The 27,426-nt window shown below is 43.9% G+C and overlaps 1 protein-coding gene across 4 annotated transcripts; it reads right to left on the reverse strand.

The window, feature by feature from the left end:
• Positions 1–1,909: 1,909 nt before the first annotated feature.
• CARHSP1 (calcium regulated heat stable protein 1) lies at positions 1,910–26,871 on the reverse strand. 4 transcript variants are annotated; one of them, XM_087912626.1, is made up of 5 exons: positions 26,724–26,838; positions 14,136–14,232; positions 10,596–10,775; positions 6,616–6,738; positions 1,910–3,365 (listed from the first exon to the last, which is right to left on the reverse strand). In XM_087912626.1, the coding sequence occupies exons 3-5, from the start codon at positions 10,751–10,753 to the stop codon at positions 3,203–3,205; spliced, it is 444 nt and encodes a 147-aa protein (XP_087768752.1). In that variant the 5' UTR covers positions 10,754–10,775; positions 14,136–14,232; positions 26,724–26,838; the 3' UTR covers positions 1,910–3,202. The 4 variants fall into 4 exon arrangements, with proteins under 4 accessions (XP_087768752.1, XP_026559882.1, XP_087768755.1 ...); XM_026704097.2 differs by lacking the exon at positions 14,136–14,232 and having other exon boundaries at positions 26,724–26,871; XM_087912629.1 differs by lacking the exon at positions 14,136–14,232 and having other exon boundaries at positions 10,596–10,764; positions 26,724–26,832.
• Positions 26,872–27,426: the final 555 nt, after the last annotated feature.

Genomic DNA, 27,426 nt, shown 5'->3' on the forward strand with positions numbered 1-27,426 from the left:
ATCTCTCCCTTTCTCTTCCTCCCCTCCCCTCCTGGCTCTTTCCCCCCTTTCCCTCTATCTCTCCCCCCCTCCCTCTCTCTCTTACACTATACAAACAAATAAAAATTAATCTGGCCTTGGGTGGTGCCATTTTAAGTGGCATTTTTAACTGAACAGAACCTGAATCACCCAGCAAAAAATCAGGCAGAACAAGGTGAAGAACAAAGCCACCCACTCAGGTGTGGGTTCCCTTTGTCACCAAATTGCAAAGCACCTCAAGTGTGTAAACGTGTGCCTGATCTGTGCAAAGATCACCTTGCCCTCCCTTGCCAAGGAGCTTGGTCTCCATGGGGTTTGTTTGTGGTTTTTTTGGATTGCTAATTGAACTCGCAATGATCAGCTGCAGTGAAAGCTATGCCCAAATCCACCGGGGCAATCGACTGACCCTGCGGTGCTTTGCAAAAAAGGCTTTTCTACCTCCTCAAGGGGGGTTGAGTTTCTCTTGGCAGCATTTTTTTTTACCAGATTTTGTTGGGCGATGCAGAGGGTGTAACTGTTGCATTTCCTGTGATGCAACTTTGCATTTCTTCTGGGTACCACACTTCCTAATCCGGGGTGGGGGGGAAAGAGAGACTTTTAACACTTTTCCTTGAGATTAAATTCAAGAGCTAAGCCAGGGAGGCTGGAAAGAGGACGGGGCCATCGGAAAACAGACAAAGGTAGTCCTCGACTGATGACAGAATAAGATTTGGAAGGGATCTTGGAGGTCTTCCAGTCCATCCCCCCTGCCCAAGCAGGAGGCCCTATACCATTCCAGACAAGTGGTTTCCCAATCTCTTCTTGAAAGCCTCCAGTGATGGAAGCACCTACAACTTCTGAAGGCAAGCGGCTCCACTGGTTGACTGTCCTCACTGTTAGGAAATTTCTGCTTATTTCTGGTTGCTTCTCTCCTTGATTAATTTCCATCCATTGTTTCTTGTCTGACTTCAGGTGCTTTGGAAAATAAGTTGACTCTGCCTTCTTTGTGGCAGCCCCTCAAATATTGGAACGCTGCTATCTTGTCTTCCCTAGTTCTTATTTTCATTAGACTAGACATACCCAATTCCTGCAACCGTTCTTTATAGGTTTCGGTCTCCAGTCCCCTAAGCATTTTTGTTGCTCTTCTTTCCAGAGTCTCAACATCTTTTTTATATCGTGGCGACCAAAACTAGGTGCAATATAACCACAATGGAAACCAGAATTTACATCGCTACGCAAAGCAATGAGGGAGTTAAGAGAGTTACACTGCAGCTTAAATGAGTTACACCTAATTTTAAGGGCTTTTTTTTTGCCATGGTTTTTAAGTGCATCACTGTACTGAATAAGGACATTAAGTGAATCTATTTCTCCCATTAATTCTGCTTGTCCAAAGCCAGCAAGGAACTTTGCAAATGGTGATCGCATGATCCCAGGATCCTACAACCGTTGTGAACACAGAGAGTTCTCAACTTCTTGAGCGCAAAATTTTCCGCTGTTAAGTGAGACATTTGTTCAGTGAGTTTTGCCCCAATTTACAACCTTTCTTCCCAGTTGTTAAGTGAATCTAACAAAATGAAACTCAATGGTGCAAAGAATAAGGTTCTACATTGAGGCAAGAAAAATCAAGTGCACAGGTACAGCATGTGTGGCATACTGTATGTTTTTATAGTTATGATGTACACTGAAGATGGCCTTTAATTTCATTGCACGAGGTGCAATGACAATAAAATACTACTACTACTACTACTACTACTACTACTACTACTACTACTACTACTAAACAAACAGTTGTAAGTCAAGGATTACCTGTATCTCACACCCCTCCCAGTCACCCTCCGGAGAAAATTAAAGAGACAATTTTGCAACACAGCACAGAATGGGACGTGTTTCGTTTAAGAAACAGCACAGACAGTTCCAGGTTTCCTCAAGCCTCAAGTATTTTATTTGCAATATTTTATCTGTCATTTGTCAGTGACTGTTAATACTTCCACACAACTCCCTCCCACAAAGGGAACTCATGCCAAATATCTCATTTCCCTCCACCACTCCCTCTTAAAAGTTAAATACTGTTCAGGACGTTTTTTTTTCTGCTGGACAAATAGCAAAAGCATTTTTGAAACGAAGATGAACTGCAAACTGCAAACCTCAAACCTTTAAATATGTGCATGCCCACAACAGCTGTAATAGCAGAGATTGTCAGCTAGAGAAGAAGACGACAATGATTTCAAAGTTTGAATCAGGTAGAGGTGTGTGTGTGTGTGTGTGTGTGTGTGTGTGTGTGTGTGTGAGAGAGAGAGAGAGAGAGAGAGAGAGAGAGAGAGAGAGAGAGAGAGAGAGGGAGGGAGGGACATGCAGCAAGCCACTGCCAAAAAATCTGATGTGTATATTTTTTGAGAAAAATTAAAATAAAAGCAACCAACACACAAATATTCAACCAAAACACTATGTGAAAAAAAGTTTCTATGTGAAAAGGCTGCATTTTTTGCCCTTTTAACTGCTCTAAAATGTTGAAGAAGAATATCAAATGATAGGAACACAAATCCTCTGTAGGTATTTCCTCAAGCTATTACCCTTGGTTTCTTTCCATAATCTAAAAAAGAAAACAAACAATAATAATAACCAGCAAAATCAGTAATTTTCTGCTATAAAGCAAAGAAACATTATCCTAAATGATTTGCCCCTTAACACTACCCACCAAAGCGGAACACCTCTTTGACTAACCAGCTGCTTCTGCCTTCTTCAATCTGATCTATTCAGATGAGTTGGGACTTCAAACACCATGCTGCACAGCCAGCCTAGCCTTCTGAGCGTGAAGTTCAAGGTCTGAAAGGTATCAGATTGAGGAAGGGCCACCCAGAGGATGCCATCTTTCGTTCCAATTTCTCCGCTTCCGATGAGATCTTTCTAAGATCTTTTGAGTATCAATGAATAATAAAAAAAACAACATTCAAATTGTAAAGCAAGATCTAAACTTCTGCTTTCCTGCCAGCCCGAAAACTACGATTTTTCCACTTATTAAATTTGTATACTTTGAAAATCATGGTGCTATTTTTCTTTCTTTTTTTTTTGTAAAAAAAAAGGGTTTTTTTTTTAATCTGGCCACCTTTGGAACCCTGTTTTCCATTACACAATCTGCAGAAAACTCATCGGGCTGTTGAACACGATCCAATAGTCCTCTTCAGTCAACATGGCTGCAGAACTCCGTCTAGGAGTTAATCACGTGTCCCGACCACGTCTCATGTTTTGTGCCCGGAGCTAGGTGAGTGATGTTGACCTCTACAGCTTGAAGTTTCTCATTCTTCGGCGGAATGGTGCACACCTTGTAGGTGACCTCATCACCAGCTACCGGAACATACTCTCCTTCGATACTGCAAGAGAAAGAAAGAAGACCACAACTACGTTAATGGAAGGGAATCGGCTTTCCCAACCCACCACTTCCATCAGGTCTGTGGAGATTCTCAGTCCCAAAGGTGGTTTTTCAAGAGGCAACCGGACTTCCTTTGTTTTTCCTTGAAGACGTTTTGCTTCTTCGCATCCAAGAAGCTTCTTCAGCTTCTGAATGAATGGCGGATAACTCCACCTGAACTGAAGAGAAGAACTAAGCTATGGTTTGTTTGTTTTTGAACAAGCCATTATTAGTCTATGTTCTCAGTCATCCAGGTCATGGCTGTCCCAGAGGTGCTTTTTCAACTGGCAACTAGACTTTGTTTTTTTCTTGAAGAAGTTTCGCTTCTCATCCAAGAAGCTTCTTCAGCTTCTGAATGAAGCTGCTTCTTAGATGAGAAGTGAAACATCTTCAAGCAAAAACAAAGAAAGTCCAGTTGCCTCTTCGAAAAGCACCTTTGGGACACCTCCATCAGGCTTAGCTTCTTCTCATCCATCATCTAATCCACGCGATGTACCAGAAAACCAAGATCAATCTTCTGCGCCAACATGAACACCAGAATATGAAAAGAGCTTTGAAGCTGGATTAAGGCCGTGACTCTAACTGCTCTACAGAAGTTTTGGATTTTCCCAACAAGCCCAGCCAGCATAGCCAATGCCAAAGAAGTGTGGATGATTCCAACTTCTGGAGGATCCAAAATAGCTTATTCCTCTTCCATCCCAATTCTTTGCCTTGAAATGATCAACCAGGGTCATTCAGAAACCTCACAAACATTGATAGAGATATGGTTATATTTTTTTTCACTGCTGCCTCATATTAGCAATGTGGAAGACTATTGTTATTTCAAGGAGCATAGTGACATATTTTGATTTCCCCTTCAAACAATGAAAAAGTCTGGAAGTTTAGAGCTCAGGTTTTTCACTTTTGCTTGCTGAACAAAAGAGAACAGATTCCCTCCATCCTTTAGAGCAGGGGTCTCCAACCGTGGCAACTTTAAGCAAAGCTGGCTGAGGAATTCTGGGAGTTGAAGTCCACACATCTTAAAGTTGCCACGGTTGGAGACCCCTGCTTTAGAGAAAGGAGGGCATCTTCACGTAGCTTCAAAGCTTTTCTCACAGAGAAAGTCTCCGATTTTTGATTCCCTCTCCAGAAATGCACCAGCCAGGCAAGATCAGATCTTGAAGCCTGTCGATTGGACCTTAGACCACGACGAAGTCCTGGTAACCAGGTTTCGATTTTTAAAAATTGTGGGGTGGTCGTTATAAGAGGGAGCTTCTACAAGGAACATTAGGTGTTGTGGGAAGTGTCCACGGGGCATTTCTCCTTCATTATTAAAGAGTTCCTTGGCATCTGGGTATCCTCTTGCTTGGCACACAGAGTTGCTACGTTATGCGCTTCAGTGGTTTGCTTCAATACAATCCCTGTATTTCCTGGAGTGTTCATTGTCTCTGGAGCCAAAAGAAGTCATGGTCTGGGTACTCTTCGCAAAACATACTTTCCAAGACTGGCACTTAAAAAAAACCCTGCGTGCTAATAGGGAACAGCCGCCAAGCCTTCCTCCTAGCCATTTCTTGACCACTTTTAAAACCGTCTACCTTGGTGTCCGTCACTTGCTGACTGCACGTTCTGCTGGGGGCTCAGACTCCCTTGTAAAGACCAACCTCCTCGGATGGGCCCTCGACATTATTTTCAGTGGCTGAGCGCACTGTACTAACACCGGAAGAGGGAATACATTTCTACCCACGTGTCCTTACCTACCATGTGTGTGAATTTATTTATCTTTGACTCCCTCCTACTTTTGATCTAAATTACAAAGCACCAGGCTTTCTTTCTTTTTTTTCCTACCGAGAATCTGCTCTCAACCTGCTTATTATCTTGAAATGCCTCTTTGTCTTCCCTTCCATCTTTTCTCCTTGTTTTGCAGAAGGAACAACCCAAACTACCTGTTGCATCCCTTCTGCGGGGCAAATGATAGAGTTAGAGAAGGGCAGTTTGTTTTCCACCCACTTCCTCGCTTTCCCTTTGCGCTGACCTTTGTGCTGACCTCTGCAATGCAATTAACAGATTAACAGAGTCGGAAGGTCACCTTGTAGGTCATCCAGTCCAACCCCTCCACCCAAGCAGGAGACCCTACACCATTTCTGACAAATGGCAGTCCGGTCTCTTCTTGAAAGTCTCAAGGGATGACCGAACCCTGATTGTACCCAACCAGCTCAGAAACTGTCAATGAAATGAACATATACTGAATTTGAAGCCCACCAGGTACTCTCTCCTCAGGTATCATTGCTCATTTCCAACTATGTTTCCCTACAGATAGTCCTCAAAGGTACGACCACATTTGGGACCCAAACTTCCATCGTTAAGTGATGCGGTCATTAAACAAGTCATACCCAATTTTATAAGCTTTTTTTTTTTAAAAGAAATGGATCTAAGTTGAAAAGTTAGGGTTAGAGAAAGCTGGCAGCCCGAGTTCAAATCCCGAGCGCCACGAAACGGGCAGAGTTTTCGTCGTTGCTCCTGCTTCACATCTGACCATGGAAATGTCTCTGGACAGCCGTGGCACAAGGGCCTTGAAGTGGAAATAAGCACCGTTCCCAGGGGATTCAAAATTTTTAACAACCGGTTCTGTAGGCGTGGCCATGTGACTGGGTGGACATGGCTTCTTCTTCTTCTCCTTCTCCTCCTCCTCCTCCTCCTCCTCCTCCTCCTCCTCCTCCTCCTCCTCCTCCTCCTCCTCCTTCTTCTTCTTCTTCTTCTGCAACACCCCCTCCCCCCGTTTTTTGGCCTCCTGGGCCTCAGGGAAGCCTCCTGGGCGAAGCGCTAAGACAGCGAGGGGGATCCCGGCACAGCTGATCATTGGAACAGCTGATCGTCGGGAGGGAAAAAAAGAAATACCTTAAGGAGTGACTGGGCGGGGGAGAACGCAGTCAGCGATGTCGGGGATGCGCGATAAGGACTGACTGGGAGGGGAAGGGTGGGCGGAGAGGGGCGGGGCCAGCCAGGGGCCCGATTTGCCAGTTCTCCGAACTGTGCAGACCCATAACAACCGGTTCTGTAGAACCAGTCCGAACCGGTAGAATCCCACCCCTGACTGTTCCCTGTAGTTGGCAACAACTGAGTAAAATCCGCAGGACTCTTTACCTCTAAAGTTGAAGGCTACTTGTCTTTTGAATTCTGCAACTACCAGAAAGCAAGAGGACTAGCGCCCTGTTTCCAAAAGAAGGTTTGCTTACTCAGAAATATGGACGAAGATCTCTGGGCCTCCATCACCAGGCGTGATAAAGCCGTGGCCCTTGGATCGGCAGAAACATTTACACACCCCACTGTAGGTGGGCCCTTCAGCGGCTCGTGTTGTCCTACGGAAAAAAAAGATGAACTTGTTCAGAACCTCGGAAAACAGCGATCCGTTTGGGTTGGGGAGACCACATTCTGTTTAAAGGCGGTTCTAACACCCTCGTTTTGTTCTAAGCTGGCAAGGCTTTTCCTACCACATTTAAGGCTTCTGCTCTGCAAAATTTAGCTTTAGTTTTACATCATAAAAGCCATTCCCATTCAGTGGGTTTTGCAAGGGCAGAAGCTGCCTTCCTAAATATCTGAGGAATTGTTTTTAAAAGCCGAGCATCTCATCCTTGGGCTTGAAAACGGAGAAGGCCTGCTGGATCTCAGAAACCATGAAGATTAAAAGAGAGACAGGAAGATTAAAAGAGAGACAGGAAGATTAAAAGAGAGACAGGAAGATTAAAAGAGAGACAGGAATGGAGTCAATGATTAGAAGGATATGATAATATCTGTTTGCACCTGTACGTTGATATGGCCCATAGGCAAATGAAATAAATAGAGGGAGGGAGGGAGGGAGAGACAGAGACAGAGACAGAGACAGAGACAGAGACAGAGAGAGAGAGAGAGAGAGAGAGAGAGAGAGATGGAGTTCTGCAGGATTTAGCCAAGGATGGAATTTATTTTATTTTATTTAGTTTTTCGAGCATGTATGAGAAAACAAGTATAAGTATGAACATAGCATATAAACATATAAGTATAAACAGGTATAACTATATACAAAATAAACAACTACAAATAAATGGGAACAGTAGGACGGGGACGATAGACACGCCGATGCGCTTATGCACGCCCCCTTACAGACCTCTTAGGAATGGAGTGAGGGTCACAGTTTAAGGTTAAAGTTTTTGGGGTTTGAGGATGTAACAACTGAGTCAGGGAGTGAGTTCCAGGCATCGACCACTCTGTTGCTGAAGTTGTATTTTCTGCAATCGAGTTTGGAGTGGTTTACTTTGAGTCTGTATCTATTGTTTGCCCGTGTGTTATTGTGGTTGAAGTTGAAGTTGTCGTTCACAGTTAGGACGTTATAGCAGACAAAACGGGTCAGAAGTCAGATTTCGTATACTGAACGATACAAGAAGCTTGTTCCAGATAAGGTTAGACTGAAAAAAGATTTGGGGTTTTTAAGGCAGAAACATGGACTTTTATAAGGGGGTTTGCATGGATGGCAATTATAGAAGAGCAAGGATGTGTTCTATCACAAAACCAATTCATACATTCTCAACTTACGACTATACATTGAGAATGGCAGTTACAGTCACCAGTCCTGTTGGTCATTTTGCAACCTTCTTTATAGCGGTCATTAACTGAACACCATGTTTGTTAAGTTTGTCTGCTCTGGGGTGGTTTTTAATGGAAACCAGAAGTAAAGAGGTGTGGCCGGTTTTAAATTGTGGACTTTTAACAGTGGGTTTTAATGTTGTACAGTACCCAGAGTTGCTGCCCAGGAGTTGGGACGGTTCTATAAAATTGCTTAATAAGTAAGTAAATAAATAAAACTTAAGCATGAACACAGTACAGAAATGTGAAGAAAGGCCTGCAAACGTTATTGCAATCTTTAAAATATATATATATTAAATTAAATGTAAGGCTAGACATTAAGATCAAAAAACAGGGGGGAAACCCAGAATCAATTGTCCAGTAAATCGTTGTTCATTTAACATCTGGCTTTGAGGCCCCCGGAGTTTCATATTCTTCCTGAAATGTCTCAAATGTGGACCAGAATTTTCTGGTCCATGTTTGAGACATTTCAGGAAGAACATGGTGGACAGGTGGGCCAGAACAGAAATTCTGGTCCACCTGTCCTAACTCAAAGCAGCTTGAAAAAAATGAATCAGAATTTGGAAGGCAACTGTTGACTCATCATTCAGAATTAACAGAGCTGGAAGGGACTCTTAGGAACTGAAAAAATTTCTTAGGAACTCAAAAATTCCAATTCAGGAATAGAGCTGAATGGGCATCCTGGAGGTCTTCTAGTCCAACCCCCAGCTGAAGCAGAAGACCTCATGCCGTTTCAGACAACAGTCTGTCCAAAGTCTTCTTAAAAACCTCCAGTGATGAAGCACCCACAACTTCTAGTGGCAAGTTGTTCCACTGATTAAGGGGGGGGAACCAGGGGAAAACTCTGAGTTACGAATTCTTGCTCATACTTGTGGCTGCCCCTTGCTGAGAGTTCTGAGGTTCTCTCTCACCTTGACTTGCTGGACCGAAGTGGTTCCGATGCCATGGAGATGCCAGGGTGGTTGCCCACCCTTCCTACCAACCAGGAGTGGAAGAAGCTGGGAACAGCTTGGCTCCCATTTCCTTTCTCCTTCCTTCCTGCTCACCACCTCCCACCCTTGCACAACTTTTGAGCTTCTGGCCTGGATGCAATTGTGACACCACCACCGGTGGCTGAGTCATGTGTGCTTCTCACTTGGGCTGATGTCATAGTTACTGGTGGGTGCAAATCCCTTTTGGAGCACTAGCAAATGAATCACAACTACGGTATAGGTTGGTCATAAGGTGAGGCTTTCGTTTGGACCAATCCAAATGGTGCAAAACATCTTTGTTTTTCTACCTTGGCCAACTGTGGACATGTGGACTTCAAAACTCCCAGAATTCTCCAGCCAGCCGTTGCCTTCGGATTCCTTCTCTTCAAGAGCATTGAGTTAGGTGGACCAGAATTTGTGGTCTACCTTTGAAACGTTTCAGGAAGAACATGGAGCTCGGTGGGCATCAAAGCCAACTGTTGGTCACACCCCATCCTATCTGTTCTCCACTGACCTTTCAAACTCTCTACCGATTTTAACCACACCCATTTTGTGATGTCATATCCCAAATGCCCCACCCACAAGGGCATCTGCTAGACACAAAATAGACGCCCCCCCCCACCGGTTGAAAAAGCATTGCCCCTCCCGCCCAAAACTAGGTTTTATTAATTCATTTTCAAATACCTAAAATAATATAGTAGACAACTTATCATTACACAAGAAAATGCATAAAGCAAAGTTTGAAACTGTAATTACAATTACTTCCCAAATTCACCCGATTTTGTAAGTCTTTAAAAAGAAAAATTAATCTTTCAACATTAACCAAGCTTGTTCATGAATCTTTTTCCAAATGGAGAGATCATGTGACTTTTTTTTTATTAACCAAACATATAAAGTTCCCCAAAATGGCAAAATCACCCATCTCTGAAAAATCAATCCTTTATATTTGGAATTGTAGCATTTTTCCATCTCTTAAAGATTATTCTTTTGCTATTATTAGTTCATGAAAAAAAAAACCATCTTTATTGCAAACATGTTAAATTCCAAGCAGTCGGGAATTCAGGATAATACGTTTCTCTTTAAAAATTGGGGGGGGGGGTGTATTTCAATATTTTTGGCAAGATGTTGTATAAATAATACAGAGGTTGTGGCCTGCCAGCTGCCAGGACAATGAGGAGGTTGGGGAGGAACGTGGGCGGAGCCTCAGCTGGTGTTTGGGAAGCTGTGCGAAGTGCGCAATCACCGAACCACTAGGGAAACTGGTAGAATCCCACCATTGCCTAATCCACATATCAAAGGAGAAGGTCTGCACGCACAAGTAAGAGTTCATTAAATCAGGTCTCCCCAGAGGAACTGCATGGTCACAAGAATACATACTTAAAAGCCTGCCGCTGTACCCCACTCCTCTACAGCTGCCCCTAAAGGCAAACTGCTTTTTGAAATATATATTTCTTTTTTCCTCACCGCTGTCTGGATTTTATTTTTATTTATTCTTGTGCAGCCCTCCGGATCGAGTTGGAGCCCCAAATTCTGACCAACTGCACTATTTCACAATGGGAAAGGGCTCCTAGATGCCTTCTCCTTCCTCCCCAACCAGGGTCTCACCTCCTCGGCTCCATACTCACGCTGAAAACGTGCGGTTCCTGCGAGTCGGAAGTGGGCTCGGGATCAGATAACCTCTCATAGGGGAAGGAGAACGGTCTCTGGTCCGGCGGCCTTCGGGCAGACGGAGAGCCCTGGGAGGTGGAGACCGTTGGTGGGCTGAAGTTGACTCTGAAGACATTTTGGACACGGCTGGTGAGAAGCTAAAAAAGAAAGAAGAAAACACGTTAGGGCAGTGGTGGTCTCCAGAACCCAGCAGCGGAAATTTTGAATGGTTTTGGAGAACCGGCCAATCCCACCTCTGACTGGCCCCGCCAACCCCGTCTCTTCTCTGCCTCCCATCGAGTCCCAGCTGATCGGCTGGGTCTCCTTTGGTTGCCCTGCCCAGGAGAACAGAGCTGGAAAGCAGGTTAGTGGGATGGGGATCCTCCATCCATCCATCCATCCATGATGCACAGTGGTTAGAATGCAGTATTGCAGGCTAACTCTACCGACTGCCAGCAGTTTGATCTTGACTGGTTCAAGGATGGCTCAGCCTTCCATCCTTCCGAGGTGGGTCAAATGAGGACCCAGATTGTTTGGGGGGGCAAGAGGCTGACCCTGTAAAGCGCTTAGAGAGGGCTCTAAAAGCACTGTGAAGTGCCTGATCCTCAATGGGGAGGGGAGAGATTGGTGGGGTGGGATAAGGGGAGAGTTAGCATGAGAAGAATCAAAACTAAGCACCAGACTTTTCCACGAGAGCCACCGGTCGATCCAAGGTCACATTTTGAAATTTCAGTCCATGGAAGACCAGGAATGTTACCCAAATAATTTGTTAGGTGGGCAAGATGGGAACAAGAGAAAAGTTACCCTTTGGGTGCGAAAAACTCAGATCCGGCTTTGCTTCTTTTGCAGCCACTTGGCTTTAGTAAAGTGTACTTTTGGCTTAAAATGAGACTGTGAGCCTTTTTTTTTCCTAACTGACCAAGTTGGGATGATTGACAGATGTGTGAACTTCAATTCCCAGAATTCCCCGGCCAACAACATGGATGGTTTAATCCAGAGGTCTCCAAACTTGGCAACTTTTAAGACTTGTGGACTTCCAACACCTAGAATTCCTCAGCCAGGCATGTTAGTGTTTATTGTTTTATATTACAAAACGAATTTTAATGGCAAGAAAAGTTAAGTCCTCCATGCTGGCTGGAGAATTCTGGGAGTTGCCAGAGTCACTTAACCAGTCACACACTGGGGCAAAACTCAACAACTGTCTTGCTTAGCAACGAAAGATTTGGGCTCAATTGTGGCCCTACGTTGAGGACTCCCTGTAGTTGCTATGGAAGTCATTCCTTCAAAAAGCAACATACTACAGAGGTAAGATTCTAACCAGGATTCTTAGGAGGGGGGGAAACCTGTGTAAAACTGAACATGAGTCAAGACAATCAGAACGTGTCAAATCCACACAAAGGAAAAGTGTTCCGCCCTCTCCATTCTCCCCATTATGTATACAGAAACCCATCATTGAGGTAATGTTTTCCATGGCATCTCAGTAAGTCAAAAGAAGAAAGGGAGGAGAGACAGCTGGCAATGCGGGAATTTTCCATTTTATTTTCAGGAGGGAAAATACTGGTAGTTTAAGAGATTTAACAGATTAGCAGAGTTGGAAGGGTCCTTGTAGGTCATCTAGTCCACCCCCCCATGCAGACCCTACACCATTTCTGACAAATGGCAATCCAGTCTCTTTTTGAAAGCCTCCAGTGATGAAGCTCCCACAGCTTCCGAAGGCAGCTCCTGTGATTGTTCTCACTGTCAGAAAGTTTCTCCTCATTTCCAGGTTGAATCTCTCCTTGTTAAGTTTCCATCCATTATTCTTTCTCTGGCCTTAGAAAACAGCTCGACCCCCTTCCTCCTCCTCTCTGTGGCAGCCCCTCAAATATTGAAAGATTGCTATCCTGCCTCCCCTGGTCCTTCTCTTCATTAGACTAGCCAGGCCCAGTTCCTGTAACTGTTCTTTATATGTTTCAGCCTCCAGTCCACTCTCTAGTGCTCAACTTACAATCACAATAGAGCCCAAAATGTATGTTGCTAAAGGAGACATTTGTTAAGTGACTTCTGCTCCGTTTTATGGCCTTTCTTGCCACTGTTGTTAAGTGAATCACTGCAGTTGTTAAGTTAATAACACGGTTATTAAATGAATCTGGCTTCCCCATAGACTTTGCTTCTCAGAAGGTGGAAAAAAGGGATCACATGACCTCCCCTCCCGTACATTGCAACCGTCGTAAGTCTGAGTCAGTTGTCCAGCATCTGAATTTTGATCAGGTGACCTTGGGGATGCTGCAACGGTTGTAAGTGTGAGAAACAGTCAGAAGTCACTTTTTTTCCAGTGCCGTCGGAACTTTGAATCAGGGGTCCCCAAACTTGGCAACTTTAAGACTTGTGGACTTCAACTCCCAGAATTCTCCAGCCAGCTATGCTTTGAATGGTCTGCTTTGAATGGTCACTAAATGAACTGTTGTAAGTTGTGTCAACTCAAAAATATTTCTCTGGTCTTTTAGAGTGGACAGCAGAAAGAGAGTTGGGGAAGTAGTGCATTCCTTAAATGCTTCCATAGATAGTGGCTAGGCAGCCGAAGCTTCTGGCACGCAAGATTATTACTGGAGTGCATGATTGATGACTCTTGGCTATGGAAGTGTCCCATTGGAGAATATGCATCCAGGGGGTGGGGTGGGGGAAGCCCAGGATCAAGGGGGAAATGAATGATGTGTCTCAGAGTCGGCCGCACCCAGGTAGTGCCGGCATGTCCACTCCCAATAAATCTTGTGTTGTTGTTGTTTTCAACTCTGAGAGATGCAGGTCATGAGGTCGGAGCCCTGACAAGTCGAGGACTACCTGTATTGGCCCTCTTTAGGATAGGATCTCAAGCTTTCTGGGACCCCTGACTTTGCAGGTGTAGCAAATGGCAGCCTGCACGATAAGAGAGGGCTTTATTGAAGAATAAAAGGAAAAAAAAATAACCCCTATGTCTGCATTGCCTGCCAAGTTTCCACCCCATCTCCTTTCAGTACAATTTCCGCTGCCGGATCTCTTGAAACAGCTGAACGAACTGTCACAACAGACGGTTTCATCTCAAACTGAAGGTGGATGCTGTTTTATTTTGGAACATAAGCTGCACAATGTGTGTTTTAGGCAAACAATTTGTTTGCCTGAAAAACACATTGCAAACAGCCATTGGCGGGATTCAGAAATTTTATACTACCCGTTCTGTGGGCGTGGCGTGGCGTGGCTTTGTGGGCGTGGCAGAGGAAGGATACTGCAAAATCCCCCTTCCCTCCCCACCCCACTAACTGCTTCCCAGCTCTGTTCTCCTGGGCAGGACAATCAAAGAAGACCCAACCGATCATCTGGGACTCAATGGGAGGCAGAGAAGAGATGGGGTTGGCGGGGCCAGTCAGAGGTGGGATTGGCCGGTTCTCCGAACTACTCAAAATTTCCACTACCGGTTCTCCAGAACTGGTCCAAACCGGCTGAATCCCACCTCTGAAACTGACCGATTACACACATACGGCGCTCGCAAGTAAAACACTTACAGGGAAAAATAACCCCTCCTGTTTCTTCTCCTTGCTCGGCTAGCTTTCTACTTGCAGGGAGACGGATTTCAGTCTTTCTATCAGTGCTAGCAGGAGCCTAAAGAGGAGAACGGAAAAGAGCCAGCCTGATTTAAGATTCAGGAAGCAGCCTGGCTGGTAGGCAAATCTGCACCCAACCGCTCTTATAAACCTTGCGGTGAGTAAATGAGCTTGACATATCACACCACGGGAGGAAGAGGCGTGCCAGGAAACAAACAGACAATAATACTGGGTCTGTAGCAGAGGCTGTACCTGGGGGGGAAAGCGGCCTATTAAAACAGGAAACTTTTCACGTGTTTATTTAATGGGGGAAAAACACATCCAAGCAGAATTGGTTGAAGAGATGTGCACAGGTCTAAAATGATATGTGCACCCGTTTTAAGCAGAGGGCTTCTCTCCGATTCTAGATTTTATTGAACCTCTTAAGCCAAGATGAGCACGAGAATCATAGCTCTGGGAGGTCCTTGGAGGTCTTCTACTGCTACCCCCTACTCAAGGCAGGAAGTTCCTTACACAATCCCAGAAAAAGGGTTGTCCACTCTCTTCTTGAAAGCCTCAAGTGATGGAGCACCCATTCATTCTTGAGACTCTGGGAAGAGTGCAGAGAAGAGCAGCAAAGATGATTGGTGGGTTGGAGGCTAAAACATATGAAGGATGGTTGCAGGAGGTGGGTCTGTCTAGTCTGGTCGGGGGGGAAAAGGACCAGGGGAGACATGATAACAGTGTTCCAATATCTAAGGGGCTCCCAAAAAGACGAGTCAAACTATTTTCCAAATCACCCAAAAGAAAGATGAGAAAAACAGATTAACAGAGTTGCAAGGGATCTTTAGGTCATCTAGTCCAGGGGTCTCCAACCTTGGCAGCTTTAAGACTTGTGGACTTCCACAAGTCTTAAAGTTGCCAAGTTTGAGGGGCCCCTGGTTTCAAATCTTCCCAGAAGACGGTTCAGCAGCAAGGCAGGGGAAGGCAGGTGTGCCTTGCAAATCCTCCTGGGATTTTTGGCAAACCATCGGTTTCTGCGCAACCAAAGAGCAGAGTTTTGTCATGGAAATACTGACAGGCACCGCCATCTTCCGCTCCTTCCAGGCTCAAATTTATGTTGCAATCTATCCCTCGGCAGTGGAAAAGGAAATTGCAGAGAAACTGACACCGGAATTTAGCTTCTTGAACTCCACACACACACCCCCCCAAAAGAAAACAGGCTGAGTCACAAAAATGACAACAGAACTCCAGATTTTACCCTGCATGAAGTTGGGGGAATGAAGAGATGAGGAATTTTTCCAACACAAATGAGTACAGAAAAATATAGGAAAGAAAGAAATTATTATTTTCTCTTTACTTTGAAGAATTTTCACCCAACATTTTCTTGTGTTTTCACACACACACCCCCGACATACTGCCTAACCGTAAGAGCGAAAAGCTTAATCGCACGTTTAAAAAATCAAAAGGGGAGCAATTTGATTCTACCTCCTTAATTGTGCTGGTTTATAATTGTTGGGAAAGGAATTGTTATAATTGTTTTCTGCCAGGAAGAAAAACAATAGGCCTTTAAATAAACAAGTTGTTTAAATTGTGGGTGAGCCCTTCAATCCCTAAGTGTTTTAGTTACACTTTGAAAAATAACGACAACCAACTAAACGGAACAAATGATTTTAAGCAGGTTATTCTGCTTGCTGACACTGCTCACGATCTCTATTAAAAACAAAAAAATCCAGAGTTTGAGTCAGGACAAAACATGGGCACCTCTGAACAAAAATGTTGATCTTTCCATAAAGTTCAAGCATTTTATTTAAACCAATAAGAATCTGGCGGCGGCAGAGCCGCAGGAGGCATCAATTACACGAAGGGATACAATTCCGTTGTTAAATGATTCCACCGCCCCCTTTATTTATCTGATGAACTGAAATAGCAGCCTACAAATGCTGGCATCAACCTCTCTCCGGAAAAAGAGGAGAAAACAAGGCTATTACAACAGCTTCAGCCATCAGTTAAAGTCATGGCATAATGATGGCTTATTAAACCACAGCCTGAAAGAGTCGCCTTCTCATTTGTTGGCTTTCCATTTTTCCCTCTTCTTTTCAGTAACGAAAAACAAACATGTTGGAGCGAGATCTGCATTGCCAAGTTTACACTAGTGATATGAGTGTTTTGCAGTGTTTGGGGTGAAGGGTTGATATGTGGCTTATAAATCCTGGTTTATGGCTTAAGTGTGATGTGCAATCGGTAGCTTGTTCAACAAACCGTGGTTTTGCTTTTTGTTCCAGTCCAGCACTTTTAATATCTACAACACAGGGAAAAGAGAAATATAGATATGGATACAGAGATATAGAGATGATAGGTGTAGATTAGATATAAGGTAAAGGTTTCCCTCGCATAGATGTGCCAGTTATTTCTGGCTCTAGGGAGCGTTGCTCATCTCCATTACAAAGCCGAAGAGCCAGCGCTGTCCGAAGACAACTCCGTGGTCATGTGGCCGGCAGGACTAAATGCTGAAGTCGCACAGAACGCTGTTCCCTTCTTCCCACCAAAGGGGTCCCTATTTTTCTACTTGCATTTTTTATGTGCTCTCAAACTGCTAGGTTGGCAGAAGCTGGGACAAGTAACAGGAGCTCACTCTGTCACGCGGCACTAGGGATTCGAACCGCCGAACTGCTGACCTCTCTGATCGACAAGCTCAGCATCTTAGCCACTGAACCACCGCATCTCTTAGATTAGCTATAGACAGATACAAATGATATAGGTAAGATAAAGTTTATATCAGTTGAAGTCCACGCATCTTAAAGCTGCCAACATTGGGACCATTATATGTTTCTCAACGTTGGCTACTTTAAGATGTGTGGACTTCAATTCCCAGAATTCTCCAGCCAGAAGGGGGAACAGATACACAGATGATAAGTACACATTAAATACGCATTCCTAGAGCAGTTGAAGTACTGAATTAGACATGTGGGGGCCCAGTTCACATCTCCCTCAACTGGGAGGGTCATCAAGCAAGGAAGTCTGGAGAGATTCTCCCTCATCCAGGTCCTGGTTGTCCCCAAAGTGCTTTTTCAGGAGGCAACTGGACTTTCTTGCTTTTTCTTTTGAAGACATTTCACTTCTCATCCAAGAAGCTTCTTCAGCTCTGACAGGACAGTGAGGAATGGAAGGATTTATATTCCTTGCAGACAGCTGGTCGTTTGCATCCTTTGAGAGGGTCGTTGAGGCCACTTGGAGGTTTATCTGTATCCTAGGGGTCAATGCTCCTGGTTCCTGTAGTTTGCAATTTTTCCTCTGGAAATCCATTCCTCCTCCCACACCATTCCAAGGGTGTTCATCCCAAATTGCATAGCTAAAAGTCTGTAGAGATTGTCCGTCTTCCAGGTCATGGATGTCCCAAAGGGGCTTTTTCAGGAGGCAACTAGACTTCCTTATTTTTTCTTTTGAAGATGTTTCGCTTCTTATCCAAGAAGCTTCTTCAGATCTGTCTGGATGGTGAGGCATGGAAGGATTTCTATTCTATTCCAGGCAACTGGTCATTTGCATCCTTTAAGAGGGTCGTTGAGGCCACTTGGAGGTTTATCTGTGTCCTCAGGGTCGCCTGAGTGGTGCTCCTGGTTCCCATAATCCGCCATTTTTCCCTCTGGAAATCCATTAATCCTCGCACACCATTCCAAGGGTGTTCATCCCAAATTGTACAGCTAAAAGCCTGTACCGCCTTTGGGACAAGCATGACCTGGGGATGGCTGAGAATCTCTAGAGACTTTTAAGCTAAAGAAAGTCCAGTTGCCTCCTGAAAAAGCAAGCAAGCTTTCAAAAATAGCCTGGACAACCAATTGACCAAGATGGTATGATGTCTTAATCCAGGGGGTTGGACTAGAAGACCTCTAAGGTCCCTTCCAGCCCTAGAATATTATGTTCCATGTTGTGAGAATTAAACCGAGGGACAGCTTTGTAAGTTGTCCCAGTTTTGGGAAAGTATATAAGCTTCATAAACAAGCCCACATCCTTCTTCCATGTTGGGATAAGGTAATCCAGTTCTTTGTATCGCTGAATGCCACCGGAAGCATGGGGCAGCCTGGCCTATTGGGCAGGTCCTAATTTAATACTCCGATCTTCTCATCTCCAAGCTCCACCCTTCAATTTCAATTTTGAGGGGGCCGTTCAAGAAAGAAGGAAATGTCACCGTGCAGGTCACAGCAGAGATGACAAGGCTCGAGTTTTGTGTTTCTTAACCTCACTATCCCTCTTTTCGATTTCCCAGTCATTTCCCAACTGTCTGGTTCTGGCAGGCCAGGCCTGAACAATCTGATTTCAGGCAAGACTGGGCAACTGTATGTTATGGCCCACCAGAGCTGTCGGCAGACTCGGACAGTGAGGAAGTTGGGGAGGAACATGGGCCAGTCCTGGAGTCTGGGGAGGCTCTAACAAGGGCTCTGCATCAGAGGCAGAGATGGGGCCAAGGCCGTCTGATAGTTATCAGCTGCCTCCCGAGTTGGGAGATCAGTGGGGCAGAAGAATAGCTGGAGCCTGTTCCCAATGTGCGCATGCACAGAACTGTCAGACAAAGGGAACAGCTAAGGAACAAGGGTCGACTTGGGAGTAAAGCCACAGTTGGACAGTGAATGGCTCCTCCCATACGGAATAAAAGAGGGGTGAAAGGGGAGTGGTGTTTGCAGGAGACTATTAGTTCGTTTCATTAGGGTGGAGATCTATTCCTGTCTTCTTGCCAAGTATTGTCTGCTACAGAGTGACATTTGGAAGATATTGGCTGGGCAGCTCTCCAAGCCTGATAAAGGTCTGTTGGCCGCGATTTTGCTAAACAGGAATTCACTTTAAACCAAATAAAAGGGGTTTTATTGGGATGAAGAGTTGGTTTCTGGGGAAGCCTAGGTCAGAACACTGTAGCTCTCCAGAGAGGGTAAAGTGAGAGAACTCCCATTCACAGTTTCTTCCATCATTTCCCAGGAAGGCAGAGCTGTCCTGAGAGGCTTGCTTTCTACTTGCAAGAAAATGCAATTCCCATAACCTACAATACGGTTCCCAAAATCTAAGTTTTGGTCCTCTTTCCATCAAAACAACCCTGGCTCTGCTCTCTGCCTTTCGGGAGAAAGACGGCATCAATGATTCATCAGCAGCGAATCAAAGAACCTGACAATTAAGACATATTTAATGATACTCAGCTCATGTCAAATACATCTTGAGCCTCCTGTTAGAAGAGAAAGTTGAACAATCAAACAAATAAAAAGGATAAAAAAGAGCTTTAAAGCGTTGAACAATGAGTCAGGAGCACCAGGGATGACTCTGTTTTCTGGAGAATATCAAACAGGGGTTAGTTGGCCCCCCTCCCAAGAAAGACTTCTGGCAGAGAGCAGCGGGTTAGACTAGATGATTTGTAAGCTCCCTTCTAGGTCACATATTTTGTAAGCCTAAGATCAGCCAGGAGTAGACAGACCTGAACACTGCTATTTCCAACTGGCGACTGGGCCTTCTCAGTGGCCAACTGCATTAAACGCTCAACAAAAGATTCAATCTCTTAAGTAAATTTTCTTAAAACAGCTTCTTTTGAGCAAACTCTCAGTAGCTGTCAATCTGGTTTCACTGCCTGTCATTATTGCTTGGCTGCAAATGGTGTTTTGCAGCTTGCAAAGCTCTTACATTAACGATCGCAAAGTCCGTGCAAGTATGATACGATGTGTGTTCGTGTGGGTGTACGCGTATACGTTAATCTTGTATGCCTTATTTTAATTTGTGTGTTCTGTTTTGTAGCTTCACTTTGCAGGTGTTGCTTAGTCCGTTTTATTTAGTCGGCTTTGCTGAGCTGCATAAAGAATTTGATCTTAGAAATTTAATTATGGATTTTTAAAAAGTTAATTTTGAAAGTTATATGCTGAAAACCGGTGCAAACAGTTTACTAATGACAGTAATAAGAACACAAAAACTCACAAAGGAAGGGAAATATAAGTCTCCCAGGATAATGTTGCAAGATTCAATTTGGGTTCGTCAGCGAGACCAAAGGTTTACTCTTCCTCTCTTCCTTTTTACGGTTTGTAAAAACTGTTACGAGAAAGAGCTCCAACTCTTTCTCCCGGATTTCCTTGCTTCATTCAACAAGCTAGAGCTTGATATATGTGCAATATCCTGCACTATATTACATACCTTGTAAAATGCAAATAAACTGTATACCAGTATTTCTCCAACTTGCCAACTTTAAGATGTATGGACTTCAACTCCCAGAATTCCCCAGCTAGTTATACTGCAGTATAGTATAAGTTCAACTATATATCTTTACAGCTATAATGTAAATTCTCCATATAGGTAATCCTCGACTTGCAATCGTTCATTTAGTGACCATTCAAAGTTACAATGGCGCTGAAAAAAGTGACAATTCAAAAGGAGTAAGAAATAAATGGACTTTGCTAACTATCCTTACATCCTTGCTAGGAAAGAAAGAATTACAGTTATATATTAACTACTTTTTTTTTAAAAAAAACTACTCTACAGCAAATCTCTGGCAAGCTCTCTCTTCTCCCTCATACCTCCCCCTCCAGTCTGCAAACTTCTTGCAAACTTGACTAAGTTAGTCCTGGACTCAAGGTTGTTGCAGAAATTGGGGAAGCCACGGAGGTTTCCAAGCATAAGGCAAAATCATTCAGGCAAAGGTCCATCCATGGCGGTTTAAAGTAGCTACCTCTTTTCCCGCTGGAAAAGAAATGGCTGCTTTAAAGAGTAGCAAGCAGGATTCCCATGTCTGCTTTCATGTCTCCAGAGCCCCAGTGGAAGTGGACGTTAGACTGATGGCAGACCCCCTGCTCTACTCTCCACCCAACAAGTTTTGATTATCATATCGATGTAGATAGGGAAAAATAGAGAATGGAATAAAGAATTGAATCAAATTTTACAAAAGTATAATTACAATAGGGAATAGGGGGTGGAATGGAATGGAATGGAATAGAATAGAATAGAATAGAATAGGAATAGAAAATATGGAATGCAATGGAAAAGAATAGAATGGAATAGAATAGAATGGAAAATATGGAATCCAATGCAATGGAATGGAATAGTAATAGCAATAGCATTTAGACTTATATACATACCACTTCCCAGTGCTTTACAGCCCTCTCTAAGCTGTGCCATTCCAGGCAGGGAAAAGTTAAAATTCCGATGCACCAAAATAGCACCAAGCCCCAGATAATAAACTTCTGGGGAGGAAGAAAGTTGGCGAGGGAAGGAAAGGCGGGCCTCGTCCTGTTCTTCCCACAGAGAAGCCAAGCCAAGATCCTGCATTATTCCTCCACGCAGCCATTGCAACTCCACCCCCTCCATCTCTCAGCTGCAATCCAGAAGACACACACACCCCCGGTGCCCCCAGTCCCGTTCCACCACCCCCTCCCCCCATGCATGCAACCAGACCAGACAGCCAGACAAGAAAAGAGGGGGGGGGGAACCCCTGCCCCTTAAAAAGCAACCTGTCTGCCAGCTGAAAAGCCAACTTCCCTACACCCAAGACTAGGCACACCCGCCCCTAACTACCTCAATTCCAACTACTGCTGGCTTTAAATGCAAGCTACTCAATGCAAGAAGCCTTGTGAATAAAATACCTGAATTTCTCCTCTTACTAAATATGGCTAAATTCGACATCATATTTGTCTGTGAAACATGGCTCAACGCATCTCTCCCTGATTCCATTACCACAGTAAGAGACTGTCATGTTTACCGATCAGATCGTGAAATCCGTAGAGGAGGTGGTGTTGCTATCTTCTATAAAAAGTCCTTACATCTAAAAAACATCCAAGTTACCCAGGAGCTTGCTCTTCCTGAGACCATCATCTGTGAACTATCCTTAAATATCACATTTCGATTCTAACTATGTTGCAGAGCACCTGATAAGGACATCGAACATGTAAACAAGCTAAATTCACTACTAACATGGGCAACATCCTGCCCACACGCTTTTATTTTTCTTGGTGACTTCCATCTACCTCATATTAACTGGACCCTAAACAAATGTACAACTGAACCCACACATGCAACCTTCTACAATGCAGTAACAAATCTGGGACTGGAACAACTAGTAACCAACAATGCTAGACTTAACAACTGCCTCGATCTCATCTTCTGCAATAGTTTGAATTTAATTTATGGAATACAAACTAAAGAACCCTTTTCCAACAGTGACCACAATATGATTGACTTTTGTCTCAACATACTCCCACACAAAAATCATCACAATGACGTAATCCCCAAATATAACTTCAAAAAAGGCAACTATGATCTTATAGACAATGATCTCTTATCCCTTGATTGGTGATCTCTATTCACTGTTGAAGATCTTTACAACATATTTTTACTTGAAGTCAAAAGAGTAATCAAACTATATGTACCAACAACAACTCCCAAAAAAACAAACAAAAAAAAAACAGATTACCCATAACAATAAGGAAACTTCAATCCAAAAAGAGATCACTCTGGCGGAAAAACAAATCTGGTCAAGTTGCCACCTTCAAAAGCCGATACAAAAATTTATGCCACCAGATAAAGACTGAATGCACCAATTATCACATTAAACAAGAAGAAAACCTTCTACGCACCAATTCCACCCGCGCTTTTTACAATTTTGTAAAAAACAAACTAAAAGATTCAAGGTCCATCCCACCCCTGATAGGACCTAATGGTAAAGACTGCAACAACGACACCATTAAAGCCAACATTTTTAACACATTCTTTGGCTCAATATTAAACAGCAGTGGATCATGCCCAGGATTTCCTAGCCAAACCACAGGAAACTACAATGATCTAATACATATCGATTTTATAGAAGACAATGTTGAAAAAGCACTACGCAATCTAAAACCATCTCTATCTATTGGACCGGACGGAATATATGCCTACTTCTTAAAAAAGCTATCCACTGCCATAGCCGAACCTCTAAGCATAATCTTTGAAAAATCTTTCAGGACCAGCTCCTTGCCTAACCTATGGTCACAAGCCACGGTCATCCCCATCTTCAAAAAGGGGGACCCCAGCCTAGTTGAAAATTACAGACCAATCTCTTTTGCTGCGTCACCTGGAATCAATTATTAACCAATCCATTATCCCCCACTTAGAGACAAACAAACAACTCTCTAATAAACAATTTGGTTTCAGAAAAAAACTATCCTGTAATCTGCAACTCTTACACTGCAAAAACATATGGACTACACAACTCGATCAGGGAAAAGCAATAGATGCAATCTACATAGACTTCTGTAAAGCCTTTGATTTAGTGGTACACAACAAACTACTACTAAAGCTAAAATATGGTATCTCTTGACACCTGCATAACTGGATAGAAACATTCCTGTCAAACAGACAACAAATGGTCAAAATTGGGAGCATCCTATCAAATTCTGTACCTGTCCACAGTGGTGTCCCCCAAGGCAGTGTTCTAGGACCAACTCTCTTCATACTCTGCATAAATGACCTCTGTGATCACATTAAGAGCAACTGCGTTCTCTTCCCTGATGATGTAAAGCTATTCAACACCACAGACAATACTGCTACCCTTCAAAAAGACCTTGACTGTGTATCAGAATGGTCAAACAAATGGCAACTTCAAATCTCAAAACTAAATGCTCTGTCTTACATACTGGCAAAAAAATCAGAAATTTCTTTATTGGACTTCCAACATTTGGGGGAATCAAGTCCTTTGTCTAGAGATTTGCACCTGCTGCCTAAAATAATGGTAACTGCTGCCTAAAAAATTAATATGATTATTATTAATAATAATAAGGATTACATATGAGGATAATATAGGCAGTCCTTGATTTGTGATAAGTGAGCCCAACATTTCTGTTGCTAAGTGAGTTTTACAACCTTTCTTGCCACCATCAAGAAAGTGAATCACGGCAATTGTTCAACTAGTAACATGGTTAAGTGACCCCTGGGATTCTGCAGCCATCATAAAGGTGAACTGGTTGCTCAGCATGCCAAATTTCCAGACTGGATGCCAAAAGTTGTGAATGCTCCAACACTGGAAGTTTTTGAAAAAGACTGTTGGATAACCATTTGTCTAAAGTGGTGTAGGGGGTTGGACTAGAAGACCTCTGGGTCCCTTCCAACTCTTGTTCTTCTAATTTTATAATTCAAAGTGTGATGTTCATATAGATCCCATTTGTTGCTTCTTATTTTATTCTAGAATGTTCAACTGGATATTCCCCGGAATGTTTTTTTAACTTGGTCTCTGTAAATAAACATGGCTTGGACTTGAAACCATGGGGATTGCTGGCACAGGCGTTAAATGTGTGTGTGTGTGGGGGAAGGTCACGGGTCACTTTTTTTTCAGCTGCGTTGTAACTTTGAATAGTCACTAAAGGAATATAAGTGGAGGACTACCTGTAATGATGGATAATTATTATTAGCCGGTCTGGGATAGCAGGAAAGGCACCTGCTGTCCTGGGAAGAGCAGCTTCAAATCTACCTTAATGTATATTTTACACACACACACACACACACACACACACCTACCTTGCAGGGCTGTTGTTGTGGCCAGACCTCAGGGCTGCCCAAGAGACTTGCTAGCACAGGGCTCTCCAATCTTGGCCACTTTAAGACTTGTGGACTTGAACTCCCAGAATTCCCAGCCAGCAAAGCTCAATACAAAGCTGGCTAAGGAACTCTGGGCAAAGCTGGCTGGGGAATTCTGGGAGCTCAAGTCCACAAGTCTTAAAGTGGCCAAGGCTGGAGACCCCTGTGCTAGACATCTGCAAAGGAATAAACCTTGGAGCACACACACACACACAACCCCCTTATTTCTAGGCGGTGCTCTCTCTTGCAAAGCATCTGGGTGGGGCCCCCAAGGCCAGTTGGGGTCTCCACCTCAAGACTGCCCCCCAACCCACCTTTTCCCCTCTCTTCCTGGAGGGGCGGCGGAGAGGAAGCCTGGCTAGCCCGGTCCCATCCCCCAAAAAGGGAACTTGGGTGGTGGGGGACAAAACCAGTGGGTGTACAGAGCCCCTCTGTGCCAAGGGCTGGGGGAAGCTCCCAAAAGCCCCCGAGAAATTTCCTTCCTTCCTTCCTTCCTTCCTTCCTCCTCCTCCTCCTCCTCCTCCTCCTCCTCCTCCTCCTCCTCCTCCTCCTCTTCTTCTTCTTCTTTTCTTCTTCTTCTTCTTCTTCTTCTTCTTCTTCTTCTTCTTCTCTCTCTCTCTCTCTCTCTCTCTCTCTCTCTCTCTCTCTCTCTCTCTCTCTCTCTCGTACATTTTCCTTTATTATACATCACATTTCCAATTTGGCTATATCGAGTCTTTTTAAAATATACATCGTATTATGCACCCTGGTTATAACCATTTTTCTCACAGTCATACAGTACAGTCTCTTTTAAATACATAGTACTGTACGTCATAATTATAACTATTGTTTTCATATTTCATATCAGAATTATAACTCTTGTTTTTTTCACACTCGTTACAACTTATCACTCTAGACGTTTTACTCTATATTCACCTACAGTCCGATAGCGAAACTGTTTACAGTATATATTCTTCTGTATATCTATATACCTGTATTTCTTTCTATTTTGTTAATCTTCTTTTGTTATTAAGTTGCTAATCCCTGTTATTTAACCATTTGTACAACCCATCCAAAGTTAAGCAGTATTCAGTTTCCTCTTTAAGTTCCATGGTTAACCTGTCCAATTCGGCACATTCTAATATATCTACATCTACATCTACATCTACATCTACATCTACATCTACATCTACAGCTACAGCTACAGCTACATCTACATCTATCTATCTATCTATCTATCTATCTATCTATCTATCTATCTATCTTTCTTTCTTTCTTTCTTTCTTTCTTTCTTTCTTTCTTTACCTTCTCCTCTGTTAGGGCTACTTTCGTTTCTCCCATTTTGTGCATATGTGATTCTAGCTGGTTGTTTATTACACGCAACATTAATTATGCGTTCCGTTTATTGTAGCAGGGGGCTGGAGTAGAAGACCTCCAAGGTACCTTCCAGCTCTCATTTCCTTCCCTTCCCTTCCATTGTATTCTATTTCCCCCCCCCACGAGGAATTTCAACCCCCCCCCCCTCCATCACCACCACTTCGCCCTCCATGATCTCCGCGCCCCGCCACGCTTGGTGTCCGACCAACTTGGGAGCCCTGCGGTGGGTTGGTCTTCTCGCCCCCTCCCCTTCCCCCCACCCCGCTTTCCCCTTTGGCAAACTTGCCCCTCTCCCCCGTTTATCCCCCTCCCCTTCCTCTCGCAAGTTTGTCCCCTCCCCCTTGCCCTTTACCTCCCCCCCACTCCCCTTTGTTCTTGCAAGAGACTGGACTGCCATTGGTCCGAAATGGTGTAGGGTCTCCTGCTTGGGCGAGGGGGGGAGGGTTTGGACTAGATGACCTCTAAAGTCCCTTCCAACTCTGTTAAATCTATAAAAGTTTGCCTGGACATCCACCTCCCCCCAAAGGATCCCGAGCCCTACTTCCCAGCAAAGGAGCGCCCCCTTCCTGTCCCCTTCCCCTCCCTCTTTCCTCCACAGCTCCCCACCCACCCACCCCCGACAGCCAGCAAGGAGCCCCGGCCGCTCACCAAGTCCTCGTCCGAGGGGCTCCCGAGTCAACGCCGCTTCCCTTGACCGAGGTGGCGGTTCCTGCTGCTGCTGTTGAGCCCCCCCACCCTTCTTTTTCCCCGTCCAAGGTCCGCCCCTCCCTCAACCTCCGCCAGGGGGTGGAGCTTGCAAGGGAAAAGCCCAGCCCACCTTGGGGTCCCGGGCTCGGCCGGCAGAGGGCGCCCCGTGCTTCTTGCAGAAAAGAATGGAATGGAATGGAATGGAATAGAATAGAATAGAATAGAATAGAATAGAATAGAATAGAATAGAATGGAATGGAATAGAATAGAATAGAATAGAATAGAATAGAATTAAGAATGGAATGGGATGGGATGGAATGGAATGGAATAGAATAGAATAGAATAGAATAGAATAGAATAGAATAGAATAGAATAGAATAGAATTAAGAATGGAATGGAATGGAATGGAATGGAATGGAATAGAATAGAATAGAATAGAATAGAATAGAATAGAATAGAATAGAATAGAATAGAATAGAATTAAGAATGGAATGGAATGGAATGGAGTAGAATAGAATTAAGAATGGAATGGAATGGAATGGAATAGAGTAGAATAAAATTCTCCTTAATTCCAGGTTGCTTCTCTCCTTGATCAGTTTCCAACCATTTGTCAATTGCTTACAAGATAATAGGTATAAGTAAAATATAGTTATGAATACCTGGA

This window comes from Pseudonaja textilis, chromosome 14 (assembly GCF_049901715.1).
Source record: "Pseudonaja textilis isolate UNSWEBS1 chromosome 14, rPseTex1.2, whole genome shotgun sequence".
Taxonomy (NCBI): domain Eukaryota; kingdom Metazoa; phylum Chordata; class Lepidosauria; order Squamata; family Elapidae; genus Pseudonaja; species Pseudonaja textilis.

Bases quoted from the DNA above. Each gene is read 5' to 3' on its own strand.
- CARHSP1 (XM_026704097.2), bottom strand. From the start codon at position 10,753: ATGTCTTCAGAGTCAACTTCAGCCCACCAACGGTCTCCACCTCCCAGG. The intron at 6,739-10,595 runs GTGAGTATGGAG...TTTTTTCCGTAG, and splicing joins AGGAACCGCACGTTTTCAGC to GACAACACGAGCCGCTGAAG. The intron at 3,366-6,615 runs GTAAGCAAACCT...TTTCTCTTGCAG, and splicing joins ATCTTCGTCCATATTTCTGA to TATCGAAGGAGAGTATGTTC.